This window comes from Toxotes jaculatrix, chromosome 21 (assembly GCF_017976425.1).
Source record: "Toxotes jaculatrix isolate fToxJac2 chromosome 21, fToxJac2.pri, whole genome shotgun sequence".
NCBI classification, from domain to species: Eukaryota; Metazoa; Chordata; class Actinopteri; family Toxotidae; genus Toxotes; species Toxotes jaculatrix.
This window is the reverse complement of record NC_054414.1, coordinates 15,493,346-15,507,016: the sequence shown is the minus strand read 5'-3', so window position 1 is coordinate 15,507,016 and position 13,671 is coordinate 15,493,346. Positions and strand designations below refer to the sequence as shown.

General features: G+C 44.4%; 1 protein-coding gene across 16 annotated transcripts in view; it reads right to left on the bottom strand.

Annotated features, from left to right (window-relative positions):
- LOC121200999 (calcium/calmodulin-dependent protein kinase type II subunit gamma-like) overlaps positions 1 to 12,233 on the bottom strand; it is a 31,633-nt gene extending 19,400 nt beyond the window's left edge. For all 16 annotated transcript variants that reach the window (XM_041066555.1, XM_041066561.1, XM_041066565.1 and 13 more), the window contains exons 1-4: positions 12,030 to 12,233; positions 9,783 to 9,877; positions 3,284 to 3,343; positions 87 to 141 (exon numbers count right to left, since the gene is read on the bottom strand). In XM_041066555.1, coding sequence (XP_040922489.1) covers positions 87 to 141; positions 3,284 to 3,343; positions 9,783 to 9,877; positions 12,030 to 12,094 — 275 coding nt within the window. In that variant the 5' untranslated portion in view covers positions 12,095 to 12,233. The remainder of the gene's footprint in view (positions 1 to 86; positions 142 to 3,283; positions 3,344 to 9,782; positions 9,878 to 12,029) is intronic.
- Positions 12,234 to 13,671: the final 1,438 nt, after the last annotated feature.

The following is a 13,671-nucleotide window of genomic DNA, read 5'->3' as shown; positions in this document are numbered from 1 at the left end:
AAGTTGTTAGCATACACAAACAAACTGCAGTCACACGCATGGATGAAATGTCACTGTGTGTGTGTGTGTGTACAGAATATACTCACAGGTCAAAGACTAGGTAATGAAAGCCTTCCTCTGAAATGCTGTCATGGAGTCTCACTGCAACAGAGAGGGTGGGCAGTGAGACGCATATAAAGACAGGAGTCTGGCAGGAGGAATAAAGAATTGCTGTTTTGTTTCACTGTTAAACCTCCCCTTAAACTGAGGTCAAGAGAGAAAACGCAAAAATCAAATATATTTGAAGAGAAGAATGCACCAAGGCAGAGCTCGAGAAATTACTGTTAACCATGGCTGTGGCATATTGATTTCTTTCTCCCCATTGTGATCTGACAGCGCATCCAGTGGTTAGGGCAATAGCCACCATTTAATCAAACCCCACACTTTGATTACTGAAGCTGAGTGAGGGTGTCACATGCATTTTGTTTGGGGCCAAATTACAAGCAGCTTTAAAAATGCGCCTCTGTAACAAACACCCCTCACAGGCCAAATTTCTACACAGCAGGGATATCTGTAGCAAACCACGAGCCACTGTGATTGTAGCCTGTCATGCAGCAGAGAATTAGTGGTATTCCACACGAGAGGAAAAGGTATTTCATATGAAAGTGACGTGTAGGAGTAGGACTGTAGTACCAGCTTATCACATGCACATATTCTTCATGATCAATTTATAATGGCTGTTTCTTCTTTTACCAGTCCTCCCTGCAATACTTCAAACTTATCCTCTGACAAAGAAGTGAAGAAAAATGGCAAATATGAAAAGGCCGGCTGAGTAGGAGGTAGGTAGAGAGAGGGGTACGAAATGCAGCCAAGGCTTCTGGGTAGAACCAAACAGGAGCTTGTGGTTATACGGTTAGTATGGTTATACTTTCTTCTGGCTCTGGCAGAGCAGGATGGTTGTTCTTAATCCTGTGCAACAACATCTTTTATGGGCTAACAGGGAGCTAGCTGTCAAAGAGAACAACTAAAACCTATGCAAATCACACAAACATAAACAGCAGATGAGGGCGGTGGATATCTGGAGCCAGACTAGGAAATCTTACATTTACAAAAACACACCAAAAACAAAACAAAACAAACAAAAAATACCTAAGTCTTTGTTACCAGTACTCTTTCATGATTACTGAGAACAGAAAAAATAAGGTGGTGATTACAGTAATGAGCTCTCATTACCGTGATACTGCAGTTATGTGGAAACCATCCCAGCCCTACTGTCAACGTAACTTAACAGCAGCAGAATGACAAAGCAGAATCTAGGCAGCAGGAGCCAGGCGTTCGAGGATGGGTTTGAGATACAGCTTAGGTTTAGTGTCTGGGGAGCCACGGTTATCGTTATGTAAAATGAATATCAGTTGTATAATAAGATGAAGTAGGATGGCCCTGCAGCAAGAAACAAGAACGACTGCTCTTTCCTCCTCCTCCCATCTTCTCACTCTCCCTCCATCTGTCTCCTACTCCTCCTGCTTTCGTCTCTCCATCTGTCTCTTTTTTGTGCCCTCTTTTGTCGAAAGTTTGAATGCACTTCGATGCCAAAATATGTCAAAAAGAGCAGAAAGGACAAGAAAGAGAGAAATCTATACGAAGAGGGTAAGAGAACAGATAAAGTAGGCAAGGGGCGAATGAGTGCCTGGGGGGCAAACAGAAAACTAGGACACAAGGAAAAGAGAAAAACGAAGGAGTGCAGTGGGAAAGGTGTCATTGATTCTGTCATTTTTGTGCCCTTTAACACCCGTCTCCTCTAGATACCTCCATTAGCACTGCGCAAGGCTTTTTTATTTTTTTCATCATCATCACTGTAATATGAATTGCCACGATTAGCACACGGTTATGGGTTGAGATATCAGAAAAGCAAGGAGTCATACAACCAGACAGTCGAGAAAGCAGAGGACAATTCTCATAAACATGTCTGACAGAACGTCTGCATCATCGTAGCAGACAGAGCAGAAATCTGTTCTCAGCATGGTCAGCAAGCTTCAAGCTAATCCACTGTCACCGCTCATTCTAACTGGGATCATTTATTTTGTGTTTTAAGGCACATCTTTTTGTCACGCCGACTGCGTAACTGATTTGATCAGGACTCACAACGTTCCAACCAAAGCTTGGAGTCCTGAGGTTTCAGCATCTCTATACCAATTTCAAAAGTGGTCATGTTAAAATACTGGCGACAAACACAGTGATGCCGGTCATCATTTCTGATGCACAACAGTCTCTAGACTAAAAACATATTTTAATACTAACACTAATATATAGTTTACGAATCATATGCTACTCATATTCTGGATATGATGTTTACAGAGAACATGGAGAAGCAAGAGTAGAAGGCTTTCTTCAGGGTAAGCTCAAGTTTCTGGTATTACAGATCTGCATGGTAACCCATGGTGCACAGCTAACAGGTCAACTTCAGAGAATCAGACCAAGACCTGTTACCAGCCGACTCCTAAACAATCAGATCACCGGGAAAAATTGGGCCATCGATCCTGACACAGGAAATAAGGATGGCTTATACATGAGTGGAATCCCTTTTCTGACCAGAAGGCCACAAGGCTTCTCACGAGCAGAGAGACAGTTAACCACACTAACAGCATAATGAATGGTGAGTATGTCTTCATATTAATTGAAAGGATCCTTGTCAATTATTAATTACGTTTCTGTTATTACTGACAGGCTTCTTGAGTGCAAATAGCTTTTACACCCTTATTCCATCACTGTAGCTGTAGGGTAATATGATGCTACTTTGGGGCATTAGCTCGTTTTAGCCTCACCAATGTGATAATTGGAGATAAAACGTATTTTCACTGTAGTCTTTTACATCCACACACAATTAATTAGCTCAGTAATGCAACATTTTGGTCAGATAGACACATTCATGCATGAAATTCCTATTTTCAGCTTTTTCTTTGCGAGAACTAGCTCATGGACGGGAAAGTTATCTTCAAACTTTAAGATAATTCCTGTTCTGCATTTCAAAATCATCCTGTGGATTAGGATCGTCGGTGTCACCCTCCATGTAAGTGGCATGTAGAGCATCAGATGTACCGATTTCTGATTTAAGCACTTTGTTGCTTGAGGCACCTGCTCAGCACTAATCTACTAAGATTATATCATAAACCCTGATTTCTTTGCAAATGAATCAGTCAGATGGCATATGTGGCTTTGTCAATACAGGCAAGAATTTTATCCTGTAAGCACAAGCAACAGTACAGAATCACACATCACACTTTTGGTCTTGTGTACAAAAACTCACCGATGTTGGGATGCTTCAGCAGACGGCAGATACGAGCCTCTCTCTCAAGCTTCTGATGGTCTGAGGACAGAAAAGTCACAGTTTAGACAAGTTACAACCACAGAGCAAGAAAGCGTTTGTACATCATTATCTATCTATCTATCTATCTATCTATCTATCTATCTATCTATCTATCTATCTATCTATCTATCTATCTATCTATCTATCTATGTTTTGACTTTATTTGATAGATGACAACAGACATACAGACAAGAAGATGGGCAAAGGAGACATGCATGTGACCAAAATTGAAATGAGGACACTGTGGTTAAATGGTTTGGGTCACAACCACTGGGCCACCGGATGCCACACGTGCAACCAACTTAGAAAAACCCACACATTAAAGTCAGTTTTTTCTTGACGCTTCCAAACCTTTGCCTTAAACACTTGCTAATATTTTAAGACTTAAATTCAAACATGTACATACTTAATGGCTCACTTTTTATTTTATTTACAGTAATTATTTACTTGAGCATCAGTCACAAACAAAGCCAAATTATGTATTTAAATACTTGTAGTGCAAGTATTTAAATGCAAATATTTAAGGAAGGATTTGTTTTTGTATACATGCAATGCAAATGCTTTAGGCCATGGCTCTAACCTCGTGATACTACAGTCGTTCAAGCTAAGCGGCTACATTTGCTTCTGATAGGTAACAGTCACAAGCAAAGCTCCACTCGTCTCGTGTGTGGTTCTATTTAATGTCATTAAACTGTGTGTGCAAATTAATGAGACTGTGCGTAGCAATGGGTGCACACATTTGTGTGTGTGTAGAGGGGTTAGTGTGAAGCCCAGACCAGTTAGAGAACATTGCAGTGTTTGCACTTCTGGCTGGGAGGGGATTCAAGCAAGAAAACACACGCCTCGTGTCCAAACCAACATCCTTGTTTGAAGATTTTACTGAATCCTGTAGCAGAATGTGTACACACGCATACGTGTATGCGAGACGTCGGTGTGTTAACCACATGACTCTGTGACACTACTCCCTCCCATCACTCTGGGAGGGCGTAGCCACAACCTCGCTACAGCCAAGCAGATGAGGTCAGAGGTCACTTGGGGTAAGTAGTAAAGATCCAATCTGACTCAGTGTGTGGATGTGTGTGCGTGTGCTATTACCGTGGTGAAGCCAACTCAACCCCATGGCTCCATGGCAAGTGCAACACACCTCACACACACACACACACACACACACACACACACACACACACACACACACACACACACACACACACACACACACACACACACACACACACACACACACACACACACACACACAATGAGGCAGCCTCACTAAGATTTGCATTAATTTCCCCAGTGCAGCAACAGCCTCAGATAAAATTCACATGCTGTTGCTGAGCAATTAACTATCACCTTTCCCAACTGTTCTTCAAGTGCAATACAGTATGTATGGGCATAACTAGACATACATTACATTACTATACTTTCTGCATCCTTCTCTGTTTCAGTCTCTGACTGTTATGTCTACACTTTCTTCTCTTATTTCTAACTTGTTGCTGACTTGGACAAGTTTTAAAGCTGCTGTCAGGTGTTCTGATCTGTCTTCTGTTCTCTAACATGGTGCCACACTCTTCACATCCACCTTCCTCCACCCTCCCTGCGGTCTCCCTGCAGGTATAGATTTCCCTCATCTGAGAGAAAACGAGTGAATAAGGGAGAGACCTGAACCTCCTAATTACACCGGTGACGCAGGACGGAGGGACAGACAGAGAGAAGGAGTGAGGATTACATGGAACGTCCATTTGCTAGAAGAGGATCACAGCTCCCCTGTGTGTGTGTGTTTGTGCATAGCTGACTACCCTGGTGCAGTGTCACTGCAGCACTCACTAATTCATTCAATCTCCTTATTTGTTGGTGCGAGTGTGTGGTACAAGAAGACAGGAAAGAGAGGGCTGGAGGGTAATTACTGGCACTTCCTGCTGCTCTCTAATTGGCCATCTGCTTTGCCATGGGGCGGGCCCACAGCCATCTTACATCAGCTGAGGAGGACAGAGAGGACCCAACACACACGTGCACACGCACATGTATGTGCGCACAAACACACACACACACACATTCACACCACTCTTTCAGCCACACTGAACAAAATAAGCTGAAGTTCTCAATTCTCAATGCACAAGTGATGATGTGAGAATTTCGTCTTAACACAAAGCAGCTATACAAGGCTTCAGTTGGCTTAATTATTCTTTACATCAGGCAATATCTAACCACAGAATAAGTAAACAATGCAAAGAAGCAGACCAACCCATGAACAAATTTTGGGTGGTGCCCAGACAGTACTGAGGTCCAACGCCCTATTTTAATGTGGCTACTGCTTTTATCAGGTGGCTCTACAAAGATCTCAGGGTATATTTGTGAATATCAGGTTGTTACCTTTTTTTTTTTGCAAAAATCTTGTCTGATTAAAAAGCTGAGAATTGGTGCATCCCTAATATTTACACACAGGAAATTTTCATGAAACGCTCACTCATAATTTAGATACAGTAACAAGTTTTTTTTTTTCCTTTTTTACTCAGATATAGTCCAGTGCCCTCTTAAAACTATTACTCAAAAACATCTTCAAAACCAATGACAGACATATTTCACATTTGTCATGATATAATCACTTTAGCCAACACAGTTTCGTACAAACAAGTCATCTGTTTTACCCTGAGCTCCACCCCGAATGTTTGTAATGTAACTGACTAATTGGGAGAATAGACCCACCCATGTATTTGGCAGCGAGATGAATACTGAGAGGAAATGTCACGATGTGGCATCTGGGTAAGCCTCTGTTCGATTACATTTAGTAAGTCAGTGATCTTTCCAAAAAAAAAAAAAAAAAAACATAAATAAATAACCATGTTACTGGGGTTTACTTGCCATATTCTAGGGCAGATCTCCACCCACTGTTGCTTTAAGAAATCAATTCCTTTGTGATTTTAATAAAGCTAAACAAGGATTACCACAGAAAAACTTTCTACAGCCACTTTTACAATATTTTAACTGTTATCTTGGCTGTATAAAAACTTTTTCAGAGTCCTATCCTCTCTATCTGCTCACTTTACCAAAAACTACAGTCTTTATATATCATATGTATTGAGCAACATGACATGCTGCCCCATGGATGTATGGGTTTTCCTGCTTCTGTGACAGAACGTCTGGTTTAAGTTTGGCTATAGCAAAAAAACTTACTGGACTACACTGCTACTGATCTGCTGTTTCACCTTGTAAAAGGCAGGGTCAGACCTGGGCATTTTCAAATGCAAAAATCAACTGCCATTCAAGTCACCATGGTAACCACTACACGCCATCAATTTGGACAAAGCCCTAGAGTCACTTTTTGATCAATGGCAGGAAAACACATTCAGGGTAGCCTGATAATCAAACTGAAGTGCCATTTTGCTTGACGCCATTATTCAGGTTGACATCTTATTCATGGTAACTTATTTCAGTCGACAAAGAAGATGCGGTATCTGCTGCTAGGAGTAGCTCACTTTCTTTTTTCATGATGATTAAAGAAATATGCTGATATTTCCTTAAGTCAACTTGTACAAATGTTTTGATATCATCCCCGTTTGTCGCCATTTTTCTGACCATTTTTCCATCACTGCTTTTCATGTATACAGCTAGGTAGCTAGCTATGCAGGAAGCTGACGTACCCATTCTTAATCCTGACGTCAAAACTTTCATCAGTCAGCTGCTTCTCAATCCAGAGGAAAACAGTCATCAGTGACTACAACACCAAACCTATGGGCATTACTGCACAAATCAGAGCTGTGGGCAGTGATTCAGAGGTTTGAACCCTCGCAATAAACAGGGAAGACAACGGCTGAATGTTTGTGGTTTAGCAACAATAATTATGAAACAGACTTTGGCTGCAGGAGGTGAGCTAGGAGCTATTCAGCTGGATTTTGGGGAAATTGCTGGTCAATAAACAGTATTAGTTAAGTAGCAGAACTTAAATTTTTGTCCATGGGACAATCATTCAACATGAGGACACTAAAAACAATGCTGAGGAGGGAAAGTATTAGGGTAGTGGATAGTCTGTCTCACACTGACTCGCCCTCTCTCCCACTCTCCCACTCTCTCTCTCTCTCCCTCCACACACACACACACACACACACACACACACACACACACACACACACACACACACACACACACACACACACACACACACACACACACACACAGTTGCAGCAGACAATGCAGCAGACATCTACTTTCCACAGTCACTTCACTCATCAACAACAAAATAAAACAGATTTGTTCTGTGCAGTGAAAGTGGTATCGTACCAATGCAGCACTTTGTGCCCTGCCATCTAAAACTAACTTAATTTATAGAGTTTTATAAGATACTAACAAATATTAACAACTCACTCTCTCTCTCTCTCTCTCTCTCTCTCTCTCTCTCTCTCTCTCTCTCTCTCTCTCTCTCTCTCTCTCTCTCTATCTATCTATCTATCTATCTATATATATACATATACACACACATACATACATACATACACATAAAGATATAGAGAAAAAACACTACAAACGAGATGATTCTCATCAGGTGACCCTCATCACAAAATCAGGTGCACGTTTTCGTAAGTGTGGGTGTGTATTGTGTACACTGCTTCCCACTCGCATCCACCTCCAACCGCCTGTAGGCCGGACTATCCCACAGCCAACTGCCTACATCCATCCCTGACCTCCCTCACTTCCTTCCTTCTTTCGTTTCCTTCCTTTCTCTTCGTCCCTGCCTCCCTCCTCCCCCTCCCCCCTCCTCAGATTACTGCAGTGTTTACCAGAGCTTTGAGAGACTTACCCACCAGGCCACGCGTGAGGTCACACTCGCCCCATCGGGCTAAAAAAAACCCACCCAAATCCTACCAGGCAAGCTGCCTGCTCACGCACCGACTGCCTCTGTGTGCGAACGCGGTGTTTTGTGCTCGTGGAGGTGCATGTTGTGTCAGCTCGGCGGCCTACCACAATTCTTCCCTCAGCACAAAATCCTCTTGCTCCCTCCTTCGCTCACTCTACAGTGTCTTGTTCTCCGTCTCATTTCACCTTGCTTCCCTGGTGCGGAGTGTCACTGATCTCCTTGCAAGACTATACTGTTAAAAAATCTCCTCCTCCTCTCCTGGCCGGCTTTCTTCTCCTCTGGCAAACACACACACATATATACACAGGCCTACATTGTACTGCCTGCCTCACTGAAGAGCCAACAGTTTTCTGCTGAGCCCTTACTTTTCCTCAGTGGGACATTAATACCAGGAGCTGCCCTATGTGGACACTTGATGGCAGGGATAGAACAATAACGGCATTACAACACACTCACAGATGCCTCACAATACAGACATGCTCTATTAGCATTACTCTCTGCTCTGTCTGTCCCTCTTTCACACACACACACACACACAAATGCCATCAGACACAGACAACAACAGGGCAAACAGGGAGGCGCCTATGGAATCCATGGGGTCTTAGTGGTTGATGAGATACATTTAGCATAAGTGGATTAGCCTCAATACAAACCAATCCCCCTTCGCAGCAAGACAAGAGAAAAGCAATGAGGGAGAGAGGCTTGCAGAGAAAGCAGAGAGGCACAGAGGTAATGAATGTGTGCAGGTAAAGAGAACAAAGGCAGCCAGGTGTGTGTGAATGTCAGGAATGAGTGCAGGCCTAATTTGTCAGATACAAAAAGGAGAAAGCAATTAAGTATCTCAGTCTGAAGCCAGGGGACGTTCTGGCACACTGACGTGAGCTCACGTCATCATTACAACGTGGCACGCCACACCAGGCCTGTGCACGTGGGCGTGGATCTATGCAGACACGCACAAGTAAACGCGACACTTAAATTCAGGAGTGGACTGTGGAGCTATGTAAATACACCAAGGTAACAATTAACAAGATAACAGAAAGAAAAATCCTTCATGTCCTGCCAGTTCTTATTGCTTTTCTTCGGTCCTATCCGTGTGCCCTAGCCATGAGGATCTTCTTAGAAATTTGGATCAATTCACTGTACAGCAGTTGTCTAATGATACCACAGAGGAGCAATTGAGTTATTCAGTACAGTGTTTATAAAGAGGGTCATTAAACCATCAAGAAGTTGCTGATTAAATCTCCCCACAGACACAATGATTGAATAAAAGATTTCATCTGCTATTGGAATTATGGGACTCTTGTTTATATGCATACTTGCATATGCATACTAAGGTAGCTCGGCCTTCAGTATCTCAGTTAGGTTACAGTGGGCTGAACTGCTTTATGGCAATATTGAATGCACAGGACTCGTTAGGATAGGATGAGGTTGATTTGTCGGGTATGTAGTTCACTGGATTAGCACCAAACAGTTATTTTATCCATGAACTGCTTCTCAATAGAATTTCCACTGCAATATAAAGAGGATGTACAAAGCAAAGATGGACATATCGGGGTCTGTGTGAGTGTGCATGGTGTTTTACTGTACCTCTTGCAGACAGCTTCTTAGTGTTGATGATTTTTGCAGCATATTCCTGTCCTGATGACTTCTTTACACACCTACGCACCACTGAAAAAGCTCCCCTAAGAAGAAAGAACATAAACAACCAAAAATCAATTCCATTTCACATGCTCTCTCTCACACATACACACAGTGTGACATTTGAAACTGCATCCATGCGTGTGGCAGTGGTTTGTTTGTGTATGCTAACAACTTTGGTGTCTGTCTCTCTCTCTCTCTCTCTCTCTCTCTCTCTCTCTCTCTCTCTCTCTCTCTCACACACACACACACACACACACACACACACACACACACACACACAGAGTTTACAGTCATTACTATCACGCCATCAGTGTATACAGCCTGAAAACGCGAGCAATAATCAAGCAAAACCAGCACCAATATAACAAGCTCCTCCAACATGACTGCTGATATCAGCTCAGGTCTTGGATTATAAATGAATGGCCAGGTACTTATGCTAATCTTTGATAAACACACAATACAATGCAACCTACTGCTCCAAAGGAAATTCAATTTCCAACAGGCATCACAAAGAATGGGCTGCATTGCGCACAACAACAGGCAATATTTAATGCACTCACAAGTTAACAATGTTCACTTATAAATCTCCTCAAGCAGAAAAGGAAGTGCATGACACAACATAAAACAGCCCCTACATTGAGGAGTTTCATATTGACCTAGATGAACACTTCATATTTTTCACCTGCTAGCTTCTGTGGTGATGTTTCGATTCTGAACTTCAAAGAAAAAGTAATTATGCAAGATTTACATAGTGCCTATGTCACAGCCTGCAATATCTGGCCCTCGACAGTTTTCCTGAAAGAACTCCTGTCGATATATACATCGTTGGTACTTTCTGCTGCACTCTGCTCCTACCACTCTGCTCTTAGTTTCAATTATTTACCAGTAAATGAGAGGTGACAGGTGACAGAAGTACAACTCAGTGACTTGACGTTAACAACCTATGACGGAGCAAAATGCATTAACAAACGGGTAGAGAAACATAAGCTGAGGCGAGTGGTCAGCCCAGAGAAGACTCGGGAGCCGGATGCGCTATGGAGACCGTGTAGGTGCGTATGTGTGTGCGGGTGCACTGGCTGTGCAATCAGTGCCAAGATTTCTGTCAGTTATTAGGCAGATAGTGGAAATGGCAGCTGGAAATTAAGGCCGGTGTATCTTTATAGAGCCAATGTCGCCCTGATGCCGCTGGTTTGGGTACAACCATGGGGGGCGGGGGCGGGGGGTGGCTTTCACCGGCCAAGAACAACAGATGCTGCTGCTGCTGATTATGATGATGATGAAACGGAGGAGGTAGTGGCCCGGTTTTCTTGCCGTCATCAAAATACCGAGAAAACACGTCACTGCCTCTTGCACAGAAAACGCCAAAATTGCCCCTTAAAACCGCGATTACCTCCGTTCGTTTAAGAGACACAGCTACAACAATGGCTTTTATTGATAACATGACGATCGGGCCAGCTGGTGTGCGGGAGCGTATGGGCATTACAGTGCAAACATAAAGCAGCGAAGCCTGGTCCGAATAACTTCCTCATTAAGTGATCCAGGGGTACGTAACGTTACTCAACACGGTTACACAAATCATCTGCAGCTGCTCGGAACAAGAGGAAAAAAAGTGGTCGGCCTAGTTAGCTACCGACCACAGCCTCTGGTCTAACTACGGAGCCCGCACGGAGCTGTCAGACCCGTGGGCCGGTGAAATGTCACAGGGCTACGTCTCCGGCGTCTCTCGGGGCCCCGCTGACGGGTCCAGCAGACCAGAAAATACCGGCTAGCGAACACGGAAGGGCTAACAGCTGTTAATGCACCAACCTCGGCGTGGTATATTCATCACCATTAGCGACTAAAAGACGCAACGCTGCCGCGCTAACTCGGCTAGTTTATCAATATCAGCATGGTAGCTCGTTGGCTAGTAACTGAACGTTATTGCGCTGCTCACCGTTACTGCGGGGGGAGCTAGTTAGCCGATAGCAGCGGTTATTTAGCCTGACTGCACCACGGCAACAACAGACTCCAGTTAATATCTACTGGCAAATTATTAAAGCCGTCAACATGACTCGCCCGTAAGGTTTTATTAGCCAGCTAGCTATCGCCTGCTAGCTGGCTAAGCAGAAATAATGTGAGGCGAGGCTGCGGGGGTGGGGGACAAAACGACAAGACAAACACGATGCACACTGTAACGTTAAGGCTGCTGCTTACTTCCCGAGCTCCTCATACAGCTGGTACTCGTCGGTAAACCGGGTGGAAGTAGCGGTGGTTGCCATGGTCGGAGCCGTGAGAGGGGGAGCCCGAGCCTTGGGGTACGACGGCGGCTGGCTCTCGTACGGGGTCCGGGAGGAGGGTAGCCTAGCCTCCAACACTGGAGTACCTTTCTGACAGGCAGGCAGGACTGAAGAGGAGAGAAGCGAGCAGAGACGGAAAGGGAGGGGCTGGGGAGAGGAGGAGGAGGAGGAGGAGTGATGATGATGATGGTGGTGTGTGTGTGTGTGTGTGTGTAGTAAAGAGGAGGAATCCTCGCGAGAATCGGCTTCTACAGCATGAGACCAAGATCTCTGGTTCAATGAAGTCACTGAAAATATGAGGAGAAGGTGCCGAATTATCTGCGTTGTTTAGGCTATGAAAACCTCCTTTTGAGGGGATAACAGATCATCATCGGGGGGGGGGCATATTGTTGAAAGGTACACGATCACGCGATGGTCCGTGTTCCTGGCTCAGAAACGGCTTTGACATCCAGTCCCTGTCTCTTCTCATACCTTCAAAAAAATATTGCAGGAAAACATCACAGCAGCACTTTACTGCACTGGTTGGGATACACCCAGCCCTAGGTCACACCTCACTGCAGCATAGAGGCAAACTGTCACACACACACACACACACACACACACACACACACACACACACACACACACACACACACACACACACACACACACACACACACACACACACACTTCATAAGTCCATGCACATACAGACACACACTTCACAGATCAATATTGATTAATGCAGGTCTTGCTCTCCACACAGTAGACCTTTCTGAACCAGTGATTTTGCCTTTCCATTCGAGAGCATGCGCGTCTATGTGCATAGCAGAGATAGGGATGGGTAGAGGGAATTGTGTGACTGCTATATCAGGTTTCCACCGACGAGCATGCACCTATGTTTTTCCACAGTGTGAGGGCTGTTAGCTTGGCGGCGCTAAAAGATGGTGTCACACAGATCCAGAGTGCCTCACTAAATGTTTAATGTGGCATGAGTGGGAGGCCATCAGAGGACAGGCGGGTGGGGCTGGAGGGAGCCATAGAGCTTGAGAGTTAGTTAGAGGCCCTGTGAGTGTGTGTGTGTGGCTGCCTGCTCAGTACTCTGGCTCAGAGGTGGGACAGTGAACAGCACATAGACACTGTCAGGGAGAAAGGAGAGCAAAACGGTGATTTCACTTGAAAATCTTTATGCGTGGTTGTCAGCGTGGGAACACAAAGCTGAAACACTGAAAAGTTCAAATATTATGAGGCCATATCTGCAAGTGCAGCCAGCTGAATCCGTGATGGAGAGCAGGAAAAGGAGGCCAGCGTGCGCATGTGTGTGTGTGTGCATGTTCGTGTGTTATGTGGAAGACAAATGAGCACTGCAACGTAGGCTACTGCCCTCTCCTGCCCTCCTTTTCCTACGTACTAACCCTGCTGCCTCTCCTCCTCTTCCTCCACCTCCTCAGCCTCCACAGAAGTTACATAATGGTGAACTCCTCAGCCTTTGTTATCTCACACCAACCACACACTGTGCCTTGCCCGCTTGATGAGAGACAGAGAAGCAGAGGAGGGAAGAGGAGTGAGAGCACGGGAGG